The sequence below is a fragment of the Mesitornis unicolor genome, unplaced genomic scaffold (assembly GCF_000695765.1).
Source record: "Mesitornis unicolor isolate BGI_N332 unplaced genomic scaffold, ASM69576v1 scaffold3508, whole genome shotgun sequence".
NCBI lineage: Eukaryota > Metazoa > Chordata > Aves > Mesitornithiformes > Mesitornithidae > Mesitornis > Mesitornis unicolor.
Window position 1 is genome coordinate 8413 of NW_010203691.1, and position 24062 is coordinate 32474.

The window sequence follows — 24062 nt, forward strand, 5'->3', positions numbered from 1 at the left end:
TCCTTGTGAAGAGAGAGCCTCTGTCCTTTTTGTAGCCACCCTTTAAGACTTTGTCATCCTCTATTAAGAAGGAGAAAGGGTAATCAATAGTTAAAGTTCTGGTGCCTTGTATGAGCTCATATATTGATACCTGTGATATCTAAATACACTAGATGACATTTTAATGATTTTTTTTTTCTTGAGCTTACACTTTTCTGTTTTCTCGAAGAACTTCTTAGGCAGAAGTGATAGATTTGAATTACAGTTGGTTTCGGCTGATGGAAAAATACAAAATTTCCACATGAAAGAAATCATCTAGTCATTTCCAGTATGTTCTGTCCTCTACAGGGAAAAAGTCAATTTTGTATGTCATGTGGTCATCTTAACTCATTTTTCTCACTGCTCCTTAAGAGTTCTGTGGTATCTATTAGATGTAATCCAAACCACTAAAAATTAATTTCAGAAAGCCTAGTGTCTTGGAAATTGGTCTCTGCGTAAGAAACGCAGGTACCTAGAGAGAAAATGCAACTTACTGAGGAGCCAACCCCCCTTTGTTTTGCTTGTTGGTATAGAGCTTATCTCCTTGATGTGTGATTCATCTTTGTAATGCCATGCATGTGTGTAGTTTTTGTATAACATTACAGCAAATAAAAGAATAGAACCATGTGCATCATGATCATCTTGTGCTTGCAGAGGTCCTGAAACGTTCAACTGAATAGATGCCTTTTCAAGGTAGTTCCACCTGCTTTCACTATAATTCTATGGTTGCCTAATTTGGCATATTTGCAGTACCCCATGAAAACGATCATATTAATGAAGATTTTCCTGCAGCTACGTCTTGTTCTGCAGTCAAACTTGCCTGCAATCCATGACGATTTAACTGGATTTCAGAGTATACCTGCTTGGTAGCTCTAGAACAAGAGCGATTGAAGAGGTGAAAGCTGGAATTCAACTTTCAGCCAGGTTCAGAGGAAACAAAATTTTAATGTGATAAATGAGGCAGCCTCCAGAACAGTGCAGTAGAAGACCTGGATAGGAAAATGACCAAAATGCGTTATCTCCATCCACAGCTGTATGCACTTTCTGATAGACTGGAGACTGAATGATGCTTCTGTGCTCTGTTACTGGACAGTAGTCCAGAGAACAGATGTCTGCTCAAAAGCTGGCAAGGATTAAAAAAAAGAGTTTACTTTCTTCTGTGTATTAACTGTAATTTTTTACATTTTTATGGAGGATAAAGGAATAGACATTAAATAATAAAATGTAGATGACTGGCTTAAATCTTCTTCCTTTCAGTTTCCTTTTAGAAGTCCTGTCCTTATGCTCTAACAGCTGATAGCCCCAAAAGGTGAAACTGTTTTTATTTAGACATCTGGTTAGAGTAGAAAGTGAGAGATGTTATCACAGAGAGTGACCTCATGATCATACTACATCATTAATCAATATTTTAAAATTAGTGTTACAACAGCTATAGTTAATGTGAATCACTTGGGTGCAGTGAACAGTTGGCCACAGTCCAAAATGTTTCTTTTTCTCTCTCAGTTCTGTTCTCGCCAACTAATAGTTCATCTGGGGACGCTGCTGTGTACAGCTCCTGTTCCACCGATAAGTGTCTTGCATAAAGGAAAACAGCAATTTGGCTGGTTGGGTATATTTCTTTCCTTACTGTTAAGCAACACAAACAAACAAAAGCCCAAAGAAACAAATCACAAACCTAGCCATAGATCCTATTAGGTAATTTAATCAACTGGTTTTTCATTGACCATAAGATGGGCTTTGCTTTTTGCTGTGATGTGATGTATTGCATTTGAGCAACAGGTGTTTGGACCTTTTATGATTAACTGTAAATCTGTTGGTGAAGTTTAATCCAGTCTCTAGTACCAGTATGTGTTTACCTGCATCCCACCAGGTAGATAGTATCAAATAAGAAGAAAAAGATTGTTCCTAACCTGACAATATTTTGCATGAACGGTAGCAATTGTATTTAAAAACTTGTATTACCCCTTTTTATGGGAAATGTATGATGAACAGGAAGACTTTAATAAATCATAATGGAAACTGAACATTGTAATGAGTTTTTTGTATTCTGGTTGAATAGAACAAAATGTGCATGTGTGGTTTTTGATACATAGCTGGAGCTACAGTATCCATTACTACAAAACAGAGTAGCTAGGGTTTTATGCAATTTTTCATTTCTGGGTTAACTGTGTAACTCGGGTGCTCAGTGAATCTCATTGAAAAAATGTAATCTTTGTGATAATCTGTAGATTGTCTGTCATGCATCTCTGAAATGCCACAAGTGATACTACTAAACATCTAATTGATCAGGCATTTTTCTTCCTATGCAGAAGCTTCAGTATGAGGCGGGGTGGATGGCGGAAACGAGCTGCCGATGGCGATGGCTGGGGAATATGGGTATGTTCAAAACCGAGTGGCTTTGTAACTTTTTTTTTTCCCGAAAGGGTTTACAATTTCATTATGTATGCTAAAGGTATGCTGTAAATTAAACCCTTGTGCTTCACAGAATGTACTTTCAAGCTTTACTTGAAAACTCAAAAAGTTCAAAAGAAATTTTTTAATTTACCAGGTTTTAAAGTCTTCATTCACAATAATCCACTGAGCTGCATTATTAATAGATGCAGACCCTTGAATAGGTTTAAATCACTATTAAAAAACTAAAGTAAATAATTCTAAAATGTTTTATGGTTATTTCCACCACATTCTGTATAGCTGGACAAACAATAACTGAGGCACCTAGTTTACATAAATATTTACAATACTACTGTCCCATGTCTGTTTTAAGAACTGAAATACATGGAGCTTAATGAGTATTCTCTACATTTTTTCTTTAGACAATGAGCCTCCGATTTAGCATCCAAACTTGCATTGTTCCCTTTTTTTTTCTTCTTTCTTTTTGTTCCATAAGAATTTTTATATAAATAGAATCATTTACTTATAGAGTAAGATAAAAGAAGTATGAAATAAACCCTGCCATGTTGGTAATACAAAGCAGTTATCTTCTAGATAAGAATTTAGGGTGGAAGATTTGCTGGTTTGCATTTGGAAAAAGAATGTGTCTTGTATGTCAACCAAAATCAATGTGAAGGAATGCTGCTTACCTTTCCAGTGTTATAATTAACTAGTTTCTGTCTGTAAATGTCAGAAAAGAAGGCTACTATCATGGGGAGTTTTTGGTCATTTGCTTTGTTTTGTTTTAACTTAAAAACTAGGGAGGGTACATGTCGGCAAAGGTTAAGAAATTGGAGGATCAGTTCCGGTCAGATTCAGCCATACAGCAACAGAGGGATGGAAATTCATCAAGTATCTTTAGTGGAGTCGCCATCTATGTCAATGGCTTTACAGGTGAAGCTTTTATTTTGTTTTCAAGAATGTGTTCTGTGTGGTTCTAGTGTCTATTTACTATCTTAAGTGAAGTAAAGAACTGTAAAACACATGAGTTTGGAGCTAAGTAAATACATAGAAGTTACGGTATATGTTTTGTATGTTATGTTCCTTAGTATTTCAAGACTAAAGTTTTCAACATAAAATCAGATTTAGGTTCTGAATACAAATACTACTTTATTTATGTTTGCGTGGATACATCAGGGTTTTCCTGCTCAGAGTGGTGTAATGCTTGAGACAGTGAGCCCAATAATAGTGGCAGGTGGAACAGAGGAAGATGTAAAACACATATATACATTGCCTGTGATGGACTGACAGTGCATGTTAACTGGAGTAAGATTTTTAATCTACCATACTTATGTTCATATTTCTCCTGGGTTCTGTAAAGCAGCTTAATAACCTTTTTGAAACTTCCCAGAAGCCCTTTTCAGGGACCTCTGCTGGAAATGTGGCTGTTATATAACTGATGTGTACAGCTTCTCTAATATGGAGCAGTGCTGGTTTGAGCACAGCACCTAAATGGACTGAAAAAGGTTAAGGTAGACATGATAAACTATTAAAACATCTGAATCACTTTTTTAATACGGGCAGTTTCTTCAGTGGATATTCTTCAAGGTACTAGTTCCTAAATAGAGCTCTACAAGATGGTTGTCCAAAAGGCTGGGGTAGAAAAGGTAACACTTGGAGAAAATGGGTGTTATTTTTATTTAAAAGTTAGAGGTATAACCAAATGTTAGAAATATCTTGAGAGCTGACAGTAGGCCACTGAAAGGAATTGTATTTAAAAAAACCAACTTCTTACTTCCTGTATTTTTTTTTTTAGTATCTTGTGCCAGATTTACCATTCAGAACTTTCTGTTTGTGCTGACCCAAACCCTTTGGTGCAAGTGTGACACCACTGCAGAGGTTTTCTAAAAGCTAATTTTTTTTTTCCCCCACCTCTGCTTCTGAAATAAGTATTCTTTTTAACATGACTGAGGGGATAAGAAGAGATGTTAGTTTTTAAGGTATTCTCTGTTCTGTGTAGCAATTCAGGAATAACCTGGTAAGGGAAAAATGAGTTAACTTGTTCAGTAAATCAGTAGTTCTACAGTAGGAGTTCTGTGCTGTTTCTAAACCCTTTATATATTTTTTTATATTACTTCTGGGTATAAACTACTCTCCCAAACTCTGGTGAAAAGATAAGTGAGTTAATCTAATACTTGGTTTTGTGTTATGTTGATGTAACCTGCTTGAGTATTTTTCCCCCCTTCCACCATGCAAACTGTGGAAAGATCCTCTATAATAAGTGTGGAGTGTTTGCATTTTGAATCAGTCTCTTCAGTAACGGTTTTCTACATTTCTTCAGAAGTGCTATTCTGATTTGTTCTTTGAAGAAGTTTTTCAGGAGAAAACTATGGTTTCTGCTCTTTCTGATCATAGCATCATATTTCTCAATTAAAATTGTTTTTCTTACTGTACTTGCTGACACAAAACAGGAATATTTCTGGTTTTAATTTTATAGATCCCTCAGCTGATGAATTAAGACGGCTAATGATGTTGCATGGAGGCCAATACCATGTGTATTATTCTAGATCAAAAACAACTCACATCATTGCCACAAATCTTCCAAATGCCAAAATAAAAGAATTGAAAGGTGAAAAAGTAGTTCGGCCAGAGTGGATCATGGAAAGGTAAGTTTAGGTCCTACTGCTTTTGGGGATTACTCCTTTGGGGGGGGTGGGGAAAGAAGAAAAATCTGGAAGAACAGCATTATAGAAGATTGCATTTTGAGATTATAGTTTGATTTAAAATATATCTGTCCTTGCAGCAGTTGAGTTCAAATACCACTGTTACAATGAAGATCTGCTGCTTAGTGGTTGTTCCTTAAGAAACTTCACTAGAACATACAGAAAGTCTTAGGCAGATTGGGAAGCTGAATGTTATCCTATTGCTTCCATTTAATATCCAATCAATTGATGAGCCTTCATCTCAGTATGTTTAAATATCTTGCCTTGTGCATTGCATAAGTTTAACTTCATCTGTAAATAAAGAATGTCAACTGAAAAGCATTTTCATAAAATTGAAATTAATCCATCTAAACATTTATCATGTTGTGACTTTGTAACAAAACGAAAACTCAGAATTCAAAAACACTTCCACAAGCTTTATTTACAAAGAATATGAAATATCCTAAAATGTTCCTTATGATGTCTTGTGTTCAGGTTCTGCGTCTCCTGGTTCTGGAAGGTTGTACTGTAAAATAAGCCAGAAGAACTGAGTTCAGACAGATACCTGGGGTTGGGCACAGGGAGACAGGGAACTCACTGTCTCAGCAGAACAGGGTTTGTGTCAGTCTCTGAAATAAAAGCAAATTTCACAACCACCCCTCATTTTTCCCCCTCCTCTCAACAGTACTGAAGAACACTCATTGATTAAATAGTCCACCCCTGTGTATGGGGTACTAAATTATTTTCTTAGTAGATCAATTGGTGAAAATCAGTGCAGTGGATATAGAGGTTCCAAATTTGTTGAATATTCATGTGTCCATCCTGTTAGTGCAATATGATAAGTTTGGTTAGAATCAACCCTAAAATGTTGCAGTCACAGATTTCTATTAAAGCAGTGTTGTTACATCTTCAGTCTTGTCATCCAAGGTTGCAGAAGGAAAAGGTCATTTGTCTGTGGAGCTTTGATTTATTTCTTTGTGTGCACACATAGTGATCTAGACCTTAATTACGTGATCACATGCTGTCTTTTTTCACTATGGTGCCTACCACATTCTCTTCACAGAAAAGATTGAATTCAGGTTGCAGATTGCTAATTCATTTTCCTTGGTTTTTGCTTCTTCCTTCTATAACCCTGTTACTGCATGTGACTCAAATTCTTTGCTTGTAATGGAATGAATAATCAATTCTTGTCTTTTGTTGGTGCTTATCACTGTAGCATCTATCTGCTTTCAAAGATTAATGAACTTGGCACTTAACTACTAATCGCTGTTAATTTCATTTTTTGTTTGAGAGCCACCAAAAATACATTAAGGTAAAACAGCAAAAATATCAGTGATTTGGAATATGCCATGTGAACAATGTAAGATAAGATTTTTCAGTGATACTTCTACAAGGATAGTGAGGCATATGTTGAAGTTTATTGCTGTGTTAAAAGCTTTGCATATTCTGAACTGTGAACGTTCTGAACTATGGTCTAAAGTCAGACTCTCATAAACCTGTTGCTAAACGCAAGTAGCTCTAGATTTTTGGGTTAATTAGCACCACATAGAAGTCCTGGGGCAACTGTAGTATTGTAGAGTAATGTGTGGTTGCTTTAGCGATGACATCTTTCTTTTTGCACTCCATATGTTTTTGCTACCTCTCCGTTTCTGCAACAAATGAAGGAGGACACTTGCAGGCAGACCTCCTTTCTAAATCTTTCTTCTGTTATTTGAAAAATACGCAACATAATTATGTACCTTGGAAAGGTTGTTGTGCAGTGTCCAATGGAAGCCAAAATAAGGTGACCTAAATTTTGACATAACCTGATTTGAGACCTTGACTTTCTAATTTGAATATTCTTTTATATATTTATAATAAGATAACTTTTCAGAGGTTGAGGATAACTAACTTTTTTCCTGGAAATTAGCAAAGCATTGAAGAGGAAGGAGGTGGCTTTTATGGGTAGATTGGAAGCAAATGGAGCAGGCCTGCTGTTTAATGGTGGAGCAATCTCATTACAAAGGATATGGAAAAAGTTGAGGTACTCAATACTGCCTCTTCTTCAGTGTTTAGTGGCAAGGTCTGTTTTCATGATTTGAAGGCCTGTGTGCCTAGTGGACATTGGTGATGCAGTGGAAATTACCTTCAGCAAGTTTGTGGATGATGACAAATAGAAGGGAACAGTTGAAATACTGGAGAGCAGGGCTGCCCTTTGGAGAGTCTCAGCAAACTGGAGGAATGGGATGACAGAAGCTTTATGAAACTCAGTGAAGTCAAATGCAGAGTCCTGCAAATGGGACAGAATTATTTCCATGCAACCAGAAAGGCTAGGGACTCACTGGCTAGGGCATACCTTTGTAGGGAAGGACTTGAGGGTCCTGGTGGACTGCAAATTGGCCATGGAGCAGGAGTTACACCCTTGTGGAGACAAAAGCTAACAAAATTCTGGGTTACATTAGCAAGAAGCAAAGAGTATAAGGTAAAGATTTTTCACAGTGAAAGAAAGTAAGCAGTGGAACAGGTGCCTAGAGAGACTGTGGAATTGCTGCCCTTTGAAATACTAAAATTTTGGGTAGATTCAGCCTTTGGCAACCTTACCTGACTAAAGATAACCCTGCTTTGAGCAGTGTTTGGACTAGAGAACTCCAGAGCTCCTTTCCAACCTAATTTTTTTAGTGGTTATGAATTCTGTGATCCAGGGAGTATGGAATGGAGAAAGATGTTGAATGATGCATTTAAAATAGGTTTCCTGTTGTTGCATCTTAATATGGTTTGAAAAACAAAACAAATCAAAAATCTGTGTTTTTATCTAGTAATGCAGCTGCTCCAGTAGCTAAAATCTTAGCATAAGTTCTTAAATAAGTGTGATTTTTTTATCGTCTTGAAATTGCAGTAATGATTTTGAAATACTATCTGGATGATTATGCACCCAGGTTCACGTAGTGATGTGAGAAACAGTCTAACCAGGCAATGTAAAAGCTTAACTGCTGTATCACTACTTTCTGTACAAGAAAGCTTTAGAACTCAATTCTGCCATGTGTATTTTTAACTCTGTTTGGCAACGTTTGATGTAAATTATTTTCCTTTATGAATGCTATGTATTAGTGTATCAAACAATATTTAATTGATATATTTTTAGGGCTGTTGTTACTACCATCCCATTCCCATAGAAACCTTACCAAATTTCTATGTATGTGCCTAACTAGTTTTAATTTATCTAATTGGGTGATGCCATCTCCCACTGTATTCTCTCTAATTGCAGCACAAAAGCTCCTAAGGGTTTTGTTTCACTGTCCAGTTCCCTTGACATCAGTACAGATTTGAGCTAGTTAAAAAGCACAGAGAAAGCATTCAGGTGTTGAATAAAAGAAAAACAGCCTCTGTCACTGAGCTAAATTATCTTTAAAAGCTTGAATCCAATTCTGTCTTCAAAACTGAACAGTAATATTAAGCTGCTTTGATATGAGAGAGGTTTGTCTGCTGTAAAAGGTTTCAGCATCTCTGACCCCAGTGTTCAATACGAAGAGTTGTATATGAAGAAGAGTTGAAGTACACGGAGTACAGGAAGGCAGTTACCTCTACTGCCAGCAACAAGCATTGAGGTGGAGAGATGAAATCATGCTGTGGTGTGTTTTTGAGAGGATTCCGCTTTGAAGTCCATGACTTTCCTAAGGAATGAAGTAGCTATTGAAGTGTAACTGCAGTTTCAGTGGAGCTCATAGGACAGAACTGTAATGATGTGGTAGATATTTATGGAAGGTCTGTTTGGAAATTTTTATTCTGTCTAGTTTTCTTCAGTGAATTTTCTCACAAGAAGGGGTAATTATCCTTTTGGAATGGAAAAAGTAGTTCCTCTTTAATAGTGAACTATATCCTAGCTGACCTCCTCCTAATTCTACACAGATTTGCTTGGGACAAATGCATTTGCATTGTTTCAAGTTAAAGAGCTCAGACAGAATTGTTCAGGTAGAATAACCTGGACCACTCACTTTTTTTTTTCTGTCTGGTTATTGTTTATTGTTTAGGTTTTTTAGTTAAATATTTTTGTTTAGTATGTGTCAGTTGGAGAAGAGAAATGGATGTAGACAACTGATCAACACAACTGTGCAAATACCTTTTGTAGTATCAGTCACCACATCACAAGTTACTTTTCAGTTCAATTCAGTTAGTAGTGGGAAAGGGGTTGAGGAAGGGGCTGCAAGTACGTGTCGCAGAACAGCACAAGGTAATGACCAACGTAACAGTTTATTGTACATGAAGTATTTTTTTAGCCTAGAAGGTTAGGGGTTTTAAAAATGGTTAAGTAGTAACCTGTTCTTTTTCTTGTTTCAGCATTAAAGCTGGACGTCTCCTCTCGCACATTCCGTATCAGCTTTACACCAAGCAGACAAGCATTCAAAAAAGTCTCAACTTCAATAGCAAATGCAAACCTGAAGATGCCATGCCAGGTCCAAGCAATATAGCTAAAGATCTCAACAGGGTGTAAGTGTTTCTGATCTTGTAATGCACATGCTAACCATTCACCCATAATGAGTTTGCGTTTATATGGCATTTTTAAAATTCATTTCAGCTTTGTAAGAGGGAGGCACTGAAAACTAAAAATAAAGTACAGCTATATAAATAGTTGAGGAGGTGACTAAGTTATCTTAACTCGCAGCCTTGTCTCTAGTCTTTGGACAACACTGCTTGATAATGTGACCTTGGAGTCCTAGGATATGTGTATGGAAGCAATAGGCATACATTCAAGGATTCTGACTAGTGACACCGAAAAGTAGGTCTTTATTTCTAAAACAGAAAGCTGATATGATTTGATAACTTTTGCTAAAGGTGCCTTGGAACAAATGTAAATGCATGCTAGTTAAGTTCTTTAGTTTCTTAAAAAAAAAAGGTCACAGTGTATCTTATGTATGCTAGCACTGAGGTTTAAGGCATGCTTGAGAGAGAAGGTGGATTAAAAAATCCAATTACAATGTAAAAAAGTCTTCTAAAAGACCTTGAGAAGGGAGTAGAACAGAAAGCACCAGCAGAACTCTTAACTGACAGAGGAATTAGAATTTGGAAAGAAACCTTTACTTGAACAGACTGTTCTGTAGATTTTTTTTTTTAAGAGGGTTCCTGCATCTTTTTCAGAAGCACATATTTGTTGTTTAGAGGCAAGAGTTGTAAAATTACAGAATGTTTGAGGTTGGAAAAGGCCTGTGGAGGTCATCTGGTCCAACACTGCTGCTCAAACAGGGCCAAGGATGCTGTACAAGATACTGTGCTTTCTGATTTGTTATGGTGATCTGTGTTCTTTCGCAGTCCGCCAATGTATTTAAAATCCAGTTCTGCATAATGCTGAGACTTTACACATGATTGGGATATGTCTGTATTTAGGAAATACAAAGCCAGTGCCACAAAATTATTATCCTGAAAAGTATTTCTTACTTATATTTTAAATGAGTGATACAATAGCCATCAGCTCTTATTATTGCATTGTTAATACTTTTTAAATGAGAAGAATATTCAGACTTTCAAAAATATCTATTTAATCTGAAAAGCATGAGTTCAAACGTCTGTCCTATCCACTAATACTAATATGTACCACTGTGTATACCACATTCAACTGTGCAAGTCCTCAAAAATGCTATGTTTAATATATGATTGTGATAATCTTAACAGAATTGTTGTCACACTTAATAGGCTTTCTGCTATACTGGATAGCTAATTATTTCCCACCTTTTTTTTGTGTACTTAAATTGCTAGCTTTGGGAGTTGGGAGTGATATTTGTTGTTTTTTCAGCAGATCAGGACTATGCACAACTCGTGAAGACTTTTGTTTTAATTCCACTTAGGGTTTAACAAAGTTAGTTTTTTGAATGAAAGCTTTGCCGCTAAACTGTCAGAGCAAATATGAGTTGCCAGTGCTCTTTTGGCAGAATGCTTGGTTTTATATGCTTAAATGATGAAAAGTAGTTTATTTGGGTTTTTGTCAAAACGTAAGATTGTGTTTGATTTATAGAGCAGCCCTGGTTTTGCTGGGATAGAATGATAGAACCAGTTTTCTATTCAGGAAGGCTGCATTTTTGAGAAGACTCAGCACTTGAGTTGATGGGAGCAAAGTTGAAAGACACTTGTAGTTTTTGGCCAGCACTGGCATGCAGGTTAACACAGTGTTCAAGAATTTTAGCAGTTTTGAGTTAGCCAGGTGCAGAAGCTAGGAGGACGAAAAGCCAGGGCAGGTGACCCAAACTGGCCAACAGAAGTATTTCATACCATCAATATCACGCTCACTACAAATTGGGGAGTTTGCTGAGGATGGCCCTCTTTCCTGGACAGTCACCATCTGGAGGGTCTCACCCGTGATTCTGCTCCCGAGCCTTACCTCCCTATTCATTGGGACCATTGCACTCTGGCTGGAGCTGTGACACTCGCAGTGTTTGTCATCTAACATTCACTGCTGGGTACGCACAGCTTGCAGCCACTGCATGGGCTGAGTATAACTTTGTCTATTTTATATTAATGTTGACATTAATGTTAGTTTCTTATTTTATTAAATCTGTCTTGATTTCAACCCATGGGTCTCCTTTCCTGTTCCCAATTCTGCTCAAGTGAGATGGGGTCATTGGTTGATAGAACAACTGCCTAAATGGAGACAAGAGCTCGAGCAGATTTTTCCTTGAGAGTAGATAAAATAAATCTAACACATAAAACTAAAATAATTCTCTAAAAACCAGAGGTTTTGTATGTATACTTTCTTTTTTTCTGTTTTGTTTGTTTACTTGTAACTAGTAACATCTCTTGATAAAAAGATAACTCCTTCTGGTGGTTTTCATATTCCTGCACCATTCATGCTGTCCATGGTAGTGCAATTCTGTTAACAAATAAATAGTTATTGTAATTCAGTTGGAGACTGCTGGTCATATTAAAGGCTTTGGAAATAGCTTTTGTAATGTGAGTAAGATTTTGGCCACTCCTGTGTAAACTCCCGGGAGTTCTATGTTAATAATACACCAAATCTGTTAAATCTTTTGTACAGCAACACAATATTTTGTGACATTAAGAAGACATAGCTCAGAGTTTGAGATCGTTGTCTTTAGAACGTAAAAGCTAATGAAGTATATATTGATAACAATTAGGAAGATAAATACTTAGCACTTGAAATGTCCTGTAAGTGTACCTTTTTTTGGTAAAATATATGTCATTAAATAATTGTGTCTGTTTCAGAAATCATGTTAAAAAGCGTGAAGTGGAAGACGAGATCACACCCAATGGAATAAATAGCTGGAATGAAGAAGAGGAGGAAGAAAGTGATGATTTTGGATTTACAGAGCTGGAACAGATCCTTCCTGGACGGAAACAAAATGGGATTCAGTTGTCTCACAAAGACAGCACTGCCATTTTTAATGGACACACACACACTTCTGCCAGTGCCTTAAAGACACAGGATTGCTTGGTGAACTCCGGCAACGGTGTTGTAAGTAGGCTCTCTCCAATTCCTGTGCAGGAGGAGGGGAAGACTGAAAAAGGCGTGGTTGACTTTAGAGACTGCACAACACAGCAGTTGCAGCAAAGCAACAAAAATACAGACTTTCCTTGGAATCCACATAGGACTATGAGTAATTCATCCTCATCTTCATCTTTGCACAGTAATGCTAAAATAAATGGTGCTCACCACTCCACTGTTCAGGGGCCTTCAAGCACAAGAAGCACTTCTGTACCTGCTCCTAGCAAGGCAGCTTCCTTACCTGTGTCCAAACCTTCAGATTGTAGTTTTATTTCTGACTTCTATTCACGTTCAAGACTGCATCATATATCAACGTGGAAGTGTGAACTGACAGAGTTTGTCAACAGCCTGCAAAGAAAAAACAGTGGTGTCTTTCCAGGAAGGGAAAAATTAAAAAAATGGAAAGCAGGCAGGTCTGCACTTAAAACTGACACAGGTAGATACTTGTTTAAGAAGGTTTATGTTGAGAAAGTGCCTTGTATCTTTGTTTGTACATTAAATGTCTAACTGAGACTAAGTAGGTTAGTATTCGATATTCACATTACAGTCAGGATATCTGGAAAAGCTTGGTGACTTTAATGCACTGAAAACTAAAGGATCCAACTGGTTTTGATTTTGTTTGTTTTGAGTTTTTTTCACTTAAAATGTGACTTAGTGTGATACTCTGGTCTATACTGAATTCCTCCTTGTAGAAACAATGTTCCTGACTTTACCAAGATATGTGGATTGATCAAAAGAAAAAAATTCTATACTTATCTCTAATTCATAAGTCTCTGGTTGCTGTGTGAAAATCCAAAAAGAGAAAACAGAAGAAAAAAACCTTGCTGCTTATAGTTCACTGTGAAAGTTTAAAAGACGAGTAGCATTTGGAAGTGAACTAAGATTTAGATTGGTTTTTTTTCTTAGTATGAGTTTTATATACTTCTGAGTCTGTTTAAATGGGTAGCAGTGTCATAAGACTTTTAAATCTGGTGTGTGACAGAAATGTTTTATGTTACTATATCAAGGACCAAAATGAAAAAATACATGTAAATCGTGAGACACAGTGTGTTACAAGTATAAAGTATTTTGCATCTTTAGAATCTCTAATTTACAGCCAATTAAAAGGCTAGCTCTGTACCATCAAAGAGATTCTGACTGTTGAGCTGTAAAAATATTCACTTGTAATCATATGAAAATAATCTTGATGACAAATTACCACACCCTAAATATTATTGTTAGGGAAATAAATTCACTGATTCTATGTTTGCACTAGGACACCCCAGTTACAAAACATGTTAGCTTGCAAACTACCTTAATGTGTACTTTTTTCCATCAAAATATGGTATACGCTAGCATATTTTTATTTTCTATTTGATTTGACCCAGTGTTTCAATAGTTAATGACTGTGTTTCAGTTGACAAGTAGCAGCTTCTTAAGCATTAACTTGATCACTTGATTTGTAAATATGCCCTTTATAAGACAGTCCTTATATTTCAAAGGATGAGTTCAAATGGTAAATTATTAGAAACAGGAAAATGTTTTTATGGTTACTCAGTAATTAATTCAGATGTTAAAGAGAACAATTCACTTGATGTATTGAAGTATTTTTTCACTGTTATATCTTATACATTGTTCAAGTTAAATTTGGGGGGGGTTGTTAGATACAGCCTCTTCTGGTAGGTAAGCAACAGAGATGTGCAGACTTGAACTTCTAGCATACTTGACACAAGTATTTCTAGTGCTTTAGGTGTATAAGCTTTTCAGTCTGGAGCCGTCTTGCTCATCTTTGCTGAATGTTTGTGTACATGTAGGTACAGCAATGACAAAATCCAATTGCATGGGAGGTTTAAATCTAATTTTGGTATTTTTAATGATGAATTAATAGTAGGTCTTTGGAACAGTCTTCTAATTGAACAAGAAGAAGTCCTCTGTTCCAGGTTCAGTGATAACATAATGAATTTAAGATCCAGTTCCCACAGCATGCATTAATCTCCTTGGATTGGGGGAACTTGCTAGTTAGAACATGTTAATTATGAGAAAATAAAATAGAAGCTTTAAGTTGATGCATTGTTTAGGCTGTTTGTCTACTGTTGATGTTTACATTTCTCTGAGAATTTTGTAAATGTAAATAACTTCTTGGTGAGAAGAAACAAAAATCTTTATAATGTTAAGGTGGTAAGAACTTGATAATAGTCCTTGATGACTACCGTGAGTAGTACCAAATTGTATAAACTTCAGGGTTCAAGTTTTCTGTTGATGTATCTTCATACTAGGTAATGTGTCTGTTGCGAACTCAGCCAAGCCACAGAGCTGTATAATGCACGTGGATATGGATTGCTTCTTTGTGTCTGTGGCTATCCGAAATAGACCAGATCTCAAAGGTCAGTATTTAATTCTCTATGTTACAGTTTACTCGGTTAAGCCTTTAAAAACATACCCAAACTTGGACACTTACAAAATGAACTTTGCATGTTAGTTTTTTTTCTGGTGTTTTTGATAGTCAGACCATGCAACTTTCTTATTTCTACTTACTTTCTCACAATCCAGAAACAAGTGGAAGAGAGAACAGGAATTCTTGCAGTCTCCTTTCAGTATCTAAAGTAAGAAGAGATAAGGAAGATGTAGAGGAACTATTCTCTATAAGATTACACCTATGTTATTGAGACTAAACTCTACCATATTAGAAATTGGAGATCAAAATTGGAGGTCAAATTGTAGGACCAAAAGTGAGGTTTTGTCACTTTCCGTTTTAAAAAAAAAGAAGGAAAAAAAAAAAAGGATAGCCTAGTAATTTTTGTGAAGTAATGTAAGGAGCTTTGCTTAACTAGACAAGTGGGAAGGTCAGGTCTGAGAATTAATTGTCTCTTTGCCTGATTCATCTTTTTCAAGGAAAATTTGCTTCTGTCTCAGCTGTTATGCATGAAGTATTGTAAGACCTGGAGGATGAACAATTCAGTTGACATTTTGAAGTCTGAGTTGTGCAAACAACATTAGGACGTAGGAAGAGGTAGTGGAGCTCCTTAGCAAGTTTTTTTTAGAAGTGTATGGTTTAGAAATGGAGATGCTAGTTGTTCTGTGCAACCACTGAACTTAGTGGTGACTGTATGCCGCCCAGCTATCGTCCACCTTGGGAAAGAAGAATAAGCTGTATGTACAATTCCTTTGCTCTCTTCTCTCCAAAAGCAGGAGCAACTGTATCAAAGATACTCCTGGTATGTTTGGGTCTTTCAAACTTTATTTCCTGCCAAGTTTCAAATTCCATTACTGAAATATAAAGAACCTAGGACTTTTCTGCAAATATTTTTTCTGTTCCTTGGAAGTCTGAACTTTCAGTGCATAAATTAGCTTCCTGCAGAAAAACTGTGGAGGTGTTAATATTGCTAAAAAGTCAAAAGTTTATTAAAAATTTGATTTTGTACAGTTAATTAAACAAATGGAACTGAGTGTGTTGGGGTGTGTGTGTACTCTTCTAGTTTACTGAAGCTAATAAACATGAGAAGTATTTAAAATCAGTACAGTGTTTGCTATGTCCTAAACTAATGCATTAAGGCATTGGTGAGTTTCACAGCTTCCATTTATATTTGTTATTAAATACAAACTAGTATAGCTGTATTTTCAGTCTTGAAAAGCTTTTCTTTACGCGTGACCGCAATTAGGACAGCAAATGCATAGTCACAATGCAAAGTGACTTTCATAGCTGTTTCCTCCTTAATGCTCTAAGAGTGTATAAGCTTGAAAGAAATTATAGAAAAATTAAGCAGATGTCTTTATGATCTTACCCTATTTGTGCTGTTACTAAAATGTAAGCTATTATAGATGCTGACTTATAAATACATGCATTTCTTCTCCACAGGAAAACCGGTAGCTGTTACTAGTAACAGAGGTGCAGGAAAGGCACCACTGCGCCCTGGTGCAAACCCCAAGCTTGAACAGCAATATTACCAGAATAAGCTCTTGAATGGCAAAGCAGGTACAGATAAGACTGTTTGTTTGTCTCTGTGTTTTTAAATTTTGTCACTGAAGACTTTTTTCCTTAAAGTTATTAAGTGCAGGGTGGAGAAACTTGTTTTTTTCATCCGGAGGATTTCAGAAAAGAAGTTTCTTTGGACAACATGGTGCTCTGTGTCCTCAGTAATAACATGGCACTGTGGCTTCTTGTTAGTTAGCTTTGCTCAGTAGGGGTGGATTATTTTAATTTTAAGTTTTACTCACTTTCACTGAAGTTGAGTATAAGATACAATGTTAAGTGCTTTTTTAAAAGTAAGAAACAAGTGCTTTTTTGAAGTGAGAAACAAATATAGATTGTCTGGGATCACTTGGTTCTGACTCAAGTGTACTACAGAGAAGAAGATACAAAATAAATTTTAAAAGGGTACTAATTTTTTTTCTATAAAAGTAGAAATGACAGTACATGGGCAGTGAAAACTGATTGTTTGAAGTTAGCTTTTGAATTACACATGTGCAATATCTGTGTACAATGAGTTACTTTGAGTGGTCCATAGAGCATTTTAGGTTTCTGGAAAAGTCCATGCAACTTCCATGAATTCTATCTCTCAAGTACTTTGTTGTCTCAAAACCAGGCTATCTGTCCTAGTTTTAGAATTCCTTACTTGCCTGCAGTAATTTAGAAATTTGTTACTTTCTGTGTCCTCAAGTAGTAGTAATATACTAATGTAAACAAAGCCTACTTCTATTAACACATTTTATTATTATACTGCCTGAACTGCATTTAATATTAGAAAGTATATTGCTAAACATTGGCAACTAGTTTCTCTCTCTTTTTTTTTCCCCAACAGTCTGCTTAATCAGCTTGAAGCTTAGTTTTTACCACCAGGTTGGTAAAAAGTGCACATGCAAGGGGCATCTGCTATTTATGTTCAGTTTAGATTTGGAAGTTTAGTTTTTCCTTGACCTCTTTGATATGGACTTTTTACCAAGCTTGTGATAGCAAGTACTTTTTTTGCAAAGTTTACACCTCAGTTTGGAACAGGAGGTGGAAAAAGACAGGTTGTTCTTCCATGGTTATTTCTAAAATGTTCATACTTTAAAAAAAAAAAACAATAAACAAGCCTCTAAGAAATTCTGCCAATCTTCAGAGACGTTTGGAAACAAGTTATTACAGGAAGTGATACCATTTTATTTGTCTTTTTATTGTAGTTTAAGAACACTTCAAAACTGAGGTAGAATATATGTTTGTGAAACCCACTGGCCTTTAACTTTTTAAGGACTTTTCAGGATTCTCCAGACTTAGCTTCTGCTGTGTTGTTGCATTGCCATGTGTGAATGTATTACATGGATGTCTGTGGCTTTTGTGGAGTTGGATCTTCTGTAGCATAGCTTGTGTATGAACTGTCTGTTGGTAGTTCAGTTTTATACCATGACTTTGTAACTGTGATAGGACTTTACACTGCATAAGGGTTGGTAAGGGACTTGATACAACCAAGTGTGATGTTTGGAGAGTGAGGCAGTTAGATTATAGAAGTTTAGCTGATGTCTAGCATGGTCTTTATATTCACAAATTCAGTGATATTTCTTCTACTATACTTATTGTTTAAGGGTATAGCGGATTTCAGCCTTATGGTGTAACAGGCTCAGTTTCTTATTGCAGCAGCTTTTTCTGGATATCCACACATTCATTTCTTTAGCTTCAGCATCCAGTCTCACTGGCTTGCACACAGGCAGGCAGGTGGCTCGCTCTTTCTTGATGCTTAGTCTGATTGTGCAACCTGTTGTTTTGGTGAAAGGATTTTTTTCCTAACACTCTTTTTATGGTCTCTATCTCATTAACTGCAGTTCATAACATTTTTTAGCAAAATTTTTTAGCCTCTTAATTATATTTTTTTTCTCTATGTACAATGTTTTTATCAACAAAAATTACAACCTGTTGTTTCTGCTTGCATTCTCATAAGTACATGGCTTGTCTTCCTTTTGGGGAAGATAAATTACTGTTAGTTATGGTCTTAGATGAAAAGATGAAATTGCAGGTTAGGCTTTTCTAACTTCACAGTATCGTAGAAAGTGTATGCGAAACACTTCAGAGCGTGTGTTTTAATTGTGCCATGTCAAAGGTAAATATGGTCCAGTAGGCACACATATCACATGAAAAAGTACTTTTTCTAAAATATCCAAACTACAGAATGTTAAATTATGCTGTTAAACATAGACAGTTCTTTTGGGGGACATGTTATATAAATTAAATAAGAAAGTAGTCAGGACCAACTTTGAACATGAGCATATTTTTATATCCATGCTTCAACATGGAATCCACTTCATTTTTTGATGCTTCATACTTTCCAGGCTGTTCTCTGATTTTGCCTTCTCCAGGTCTTGATTATTAGAAATGAATGTTTCAAATTAAAAACAAACAAAAACCACACAAAAATCCCAAACAAAAACCAGCAAACCCCAAAATAAACAAAACCCAACTCTTATTAATCACTTTTGACCAAATACTCATTCTGCTGCTTCAGCTACTTCTATTTTTGCAATTTACTTCTTTAGTGATACTGTTTCCTGCCTTTGATCTGCATTGCTAGACAAGTACCTGGTGTCAATAGAATCTTGAATCTTTTATGAAATACTTTCTTTTTCTTGTTTGAATTCATCCAAAAATGTGTAACTTTTAAATTTAAAAACTTGCTATCATTCTCACCCTAAATCTCCGAATTGGAGATAGCTTTTCTGGGTAGTAGAAATTACTTCTCTGCATACATGTCATCTTTAACTTTCATGTTCTAAAGATAGAAGATTAACATATGTTAATCAGGATTCATAGTTTGGGGTCTCTTTTCCATGGCCAGGATGCCCAAGATGTGAATGGTTTTTAGGCTTCCTCTCCCTCAACCCTAGTATCTCCCTTTTTTCATTCTAAAGAGCAGCAGATTTTAACCATCATATTAGTCACAGATTTATTCTCAGCGATTTCTTTTTCACAGACTTGGGTCCTGGCCTCTGATTTCTCCATCCGTTGCTCCACATTCACCATGTGCCTGTCTAGTTTCCCAGCTTTTGATGAGAGGTTCTCTACCTTGCCTTCCATTGAGGACAATGTGTTCTGCATTGCCCTGAATTTCACATGAAGTGACTCCATCAGCTCATGGGGGAAACTGCTCTGCTGCGATGTGGAAAAAGTCGACGAGTCCAATGAAGATAGACAAGATGACAGCATCATCTCAGGCCAGGGCACAGGAAGGCATGTAGACTAAGAAGACTAAAGAAATTGTTCTTGTCATTCTTGTCTTTATTTGGGGCATAATTTTGCTCTGATTTTCAGTTGCAGACATCTTAGGTAACTTACTGAGCTCATCGTACATTAAAATATTTAAGACATAAAAAGGTGCACAAATGTAGCAGAAATTCTGAATAAAAGCAGTTTTTCACCTGAGTCAGGCTCTACCCCTGCTGTCTCCACGCACTCACTAGAACACTTTCTGTGGTCTGATGTACATGCACATAGCACCATGTTTCCTTTCAGTCATATTATCAGTTTGTAAGTTGTTAGTACCATGAAATACAATTAGGCATTGTGGCACTCTGAAGAGAACTCCATGTTTATTATATTACAAAGGTGTATGGTATTAAATAGACTACAGTAATGGAAAAGAGCTATGACATACATATGGGATTTAATTTTACGTACATAGAAGCTTTTTGTCTGTATGATACCTTGTTTTGATTCTGGTAGGGAGTTTGGGAGGGCATAGTAGTTCTTGCTTCTGGACACTTTTTCAGGCTGATGTACAGTTAGAGCATAGGCATGTGTCTTTTCAAGATTTACATACCGTGAAAACCCAAATAGAAAGGAATAGAAAGTGCTTTACTTGATTCCAGTATTCAGCATCATGGAACTCTGTTCTAGTACCTAGGATGTACTGGGCCTGGAGGACTCTCAGGTTTATCTAAGAGCATGCAGTAAAGTTGTGTAGAATTAGGGAAAGTCTGTCTCATTTCTTGGGGTTGCAGTATTTATAATTTTACCGTTTTGATCCAAGATAAATTTATGGTGATATTTGAAAGAAGTTGACATATACTAATGAGAGAATTGTTAGGAAGTAACAGCAGAAGTTTTGTCAATTAGTATCCCCATAAGAGTGTTAAGGAAATAAGAGTTTCTAGCTAGTGTTTCTTTCAATTTGAACTAATTAGCATTCTGCTTATTTCACTTCTTAAAAATAACTTTGTGGAACCTAGATTATTAGAAGAAATAGTTTTAAGTAAGAGGTTGTAAGTACAATAAAAAGTGGATTTGTATTCTGAATTCAGAATTGTGTTCTAGTGGTAGCTGTGCTTTTTATGAAAAGGAATGTAGCTAAGTGTCGTCTTGTTCAGCCAAGCAGTTGATGAATTTGTGAGTGTCTTGCATTTGCTTACAGGGTATGGTTGTAGCAATTAGCCTCAAGAGTTTGATGACTTTTATTGTCATTAAAGCTAACTGACATCAGTCTTATGTTACAGTATGGTGTATGTGGTCACCAGCAAGTTGTTATCTAGTAATTTGGGGGAAAACAGAAACAGAATTTTTCTGTAGCTTAGTATTCTTCTCAGGACAGACCTATCTGCAGAGAGAAATCACTGTCTGGGGGAGCGAGGGAGGGAAGGGTTTCTGTTGTTCTTGGTTTTGTTTTTGTTTTTTTCTGGACTATGATACGAATCAATATAGTATTAAGAACCTCTTGATCAATGGGTAGCAGTATAGAAATTGTACAAAATAAAATCCGTAATTTTTATTTTATTCACATTTATTCTGTTGAACTTTTAAGAAAAAATGTCATAAAACCAAATAAAATATTATTTTCCAAGCAGAAATTAGAGTGCCTGATAAGCTGGACTCGTCAGTCTGGGAGCATCCGGATTCCACACACGTGAATGGAGCTGACTTTGATCTCACTGTTCTGTCCATGGCTGAAATAGCATCTTGTAGTTACGAAGCCAGGTAGGTAAAAGTTACCTATTACATTGCTTGGAAGTCTCACAAAGATAAGCATAAAGTGTCCAAAAATAGAATTTGTTAAGTCAGTTTCTTTAAATTTATCTGCGGAGTATGTTTTTTTAATGTTTTCAGAAAATGTAGTTATATAGGTTGTTAGAATTTAACACAAGGCCTTCCCTATGGACGCTGCTGCTTTTTAAACACTGCTTAAAAGCTTTCTACCTCACCTGCATGTTACTTGAAACAAAGCCTATTAAGGAAAACCTTATGCCATTCACTGTGATATTGTTGATTTCACAGTGTTATCTTCACTTCTTTGTATCAAAATGCATTCTTTTATGGAATTAAGAATGCTTTGTTATGAAGGCTTTTAGTTAGACAGTAACTGTGATTACTAAACTTAAAACCATTTCTTGTACAGTAACATAGCTTATAAATGTTCAGAATATGAAACAACTTATTATAAATATAAGTACGGTGTTGGAAATACGATTTTCTTCTCTGATGGAAATAATACTCCACAAATTATTCCTTCATTGGAACCTTTCTCAAGCATGCTAGGATAGGCAGGCTTATATTTGTAGCTAAAAAAGTCAGAGTTTATTTATTATTTTATTTATTATTACCTAGTTTTGTAAGCTTGCACAGTGAAATATAAGATCCATTTACCTTAGTCACTGTAGTATATGTGTGGTTTCAGTTTGAAACAGAAGATAGAAGTAGTGCTTTCTGGAGACTTTGTCTTGAACATCTTCCCAAAGACAGGCTGTCCATGCTGCATGCCAGGTTATTACACAGCTAATTCAAATACTCTATTTGCAGTTACTTTTCTTCCCTACTAAATTGCTAGCAGTTGGACTAAATCCCGTTTTATTGATAATTCATTTTTTGTGGGAAAAGACAAGTACTTCATTTGGAATTACCCCGTATTAATTTCAGGATAAGTTGGTGCTGTGTTTATTTATTTGTTTGTTTGTTTTAATTTAATTATAGACAAGTCGGCATAAAGAATGGAATGTTTTTTGGCCAAGCAAAAAAGTTGTGTCCAAATCTTCAAGCAGTTTCGTATGATTTTGATGCGTACAAAGAAGTTGCACGGACAGTATATGAAATATTAGCAAGGTAATATGTGCTGGTTTTTTTACATGATCTTTAGTGGTGGGGTTATCCAGCATATTTTATTCACCACTGCTGAAGGCCATTATTTGATTTTAGTATTTTTATCTCCATATTACTCTTCAGCTTCAATAAACCATTCCTGTTTGAGGTCTTCCTTTTGCTGTAGTTTTGTTATTTTGAGCACTGTGCTGCTTCTGAGTATTCTTTTACCTTGAAGCCAAACCCTGTAAACAGTCAACATCTGACTTCCAAAGGAGCCATTGTTAATTGTTTTTACTGAGTACGCTGTGAGAAGCAGATCCATGCTTAGTAGTCAGGTTCTTCCAAGAGGTTTTTTGAGCAACTTAAGAATGAGTTATTGGAGTAACATCTATTCATAACTACTTTCTGGTTCAAAACGGGCTTGAACAAAACTGGCCATTTGTTGTTGACAATGACAAATAAGCATTCAACTCCTTCTCCTTTAAAATCATGTTGGAATAACCTCCCAAGGGAAGTGATAAATTCCCCTGCACTGGTCAGTTTTAAGAGTTAGCTTGACAGGGTGCTGACTCATCTCATTTAAATGATATTTTTACCTTGGGAGGTTGGACTAGGAGATCCTTGTGGTCTCTTCCAATCTGGTATTCTATGATTCTATGATAATGCATGTTGAAATTAGTCCTACATTAGTAATGTTACTGTAATTTGCTATTTTAGCATTTATAATATGTAAGTGATGTGTGATACAAAATAAGCAGGGAAATGCCACCACAAAAGGAAGGCTTTATTTGCTACATATTTGTTTTAACAGATGGTGAGCTGTTGCTGGTGTTTCACCTCCTTTACTTTGTGTTGATAGCTATACTCATAACATCGAAGCAGTCAGTTGTGATGAAGCACTAGTAGATATCACTGAAATCCTTACAGAGACCAGATTGACTCCTGATGAACTTGCAAATGCTATCCGCACTGAAATCAAAGCCCAAACTAAATGCACAGCTTCTGTTGGGATGGGTAAGTATCTTGCTTCATTTCTGTTTACAAACAGTGCCTGATGCTGTTAGGTGTGTCAAAACTATATAAGGTTGCTAAAACTCTTAAGTGTTTGTGCAATATGGAATGTTTTGCCATTTACATTAAATCAGTGTAAATAAAAATGCCATAAAATCTTTGTAAGTGGAACGTTTTAAGCAAAAATTTATAAAACTGCCATCACTTCTCCTTTATCTGAACAGTATGCTGAAATTCCATCTATATGATATTCTTACATTCATCTTTATGAAATGCTACTGTATTTTTCCAGTAAATGGAAGAACGAGCACAGACTCTGTTTTTTATCAGAGAAAGAAGTCAGAGTTTACAGGATGACATGATTTAGCATAATTATTAGAAGGTATTGAAAGCAAAGATTTGTGTGATTTGTAGTAGGTATTGTATCACACATCTGAAAAGTATTCCTTGATTTCTTTTCACTTGGCCCCTTCCTTTCTCC

The 24062-nt window shown here is 36.1% G+C and overlaps 1 protein-coding gene across 1 annotated transcript; it reads left to right on the forward strand.

The window, feature by feature from the left end:
* Positions 1–2331: 2331 nt before the first annotated feature.
* LOC104545601 (DNA repair protein REV1-like) lies at positions 2332–23584 on the forward strand (the record flags this gene model as incomplete). The annotated part of the gene is made up of 10 exons (XM_010190783.1): positions 2332–2394; positions 3210–3342; positions 4886–5054; positions 9405–9554; positions 12279–12994; positions 14814–14921; positions 16394–16510; positions 21343–21472; positions 22463–22591; positions 23430–23584. Coding segments are annotated over exons 1-10 (1864 nt in total), but the record flags the coding sequence as incomplete, so codon positions are not given.
* Positions 23585–24062: the final 478 nt, after the last annotated feature.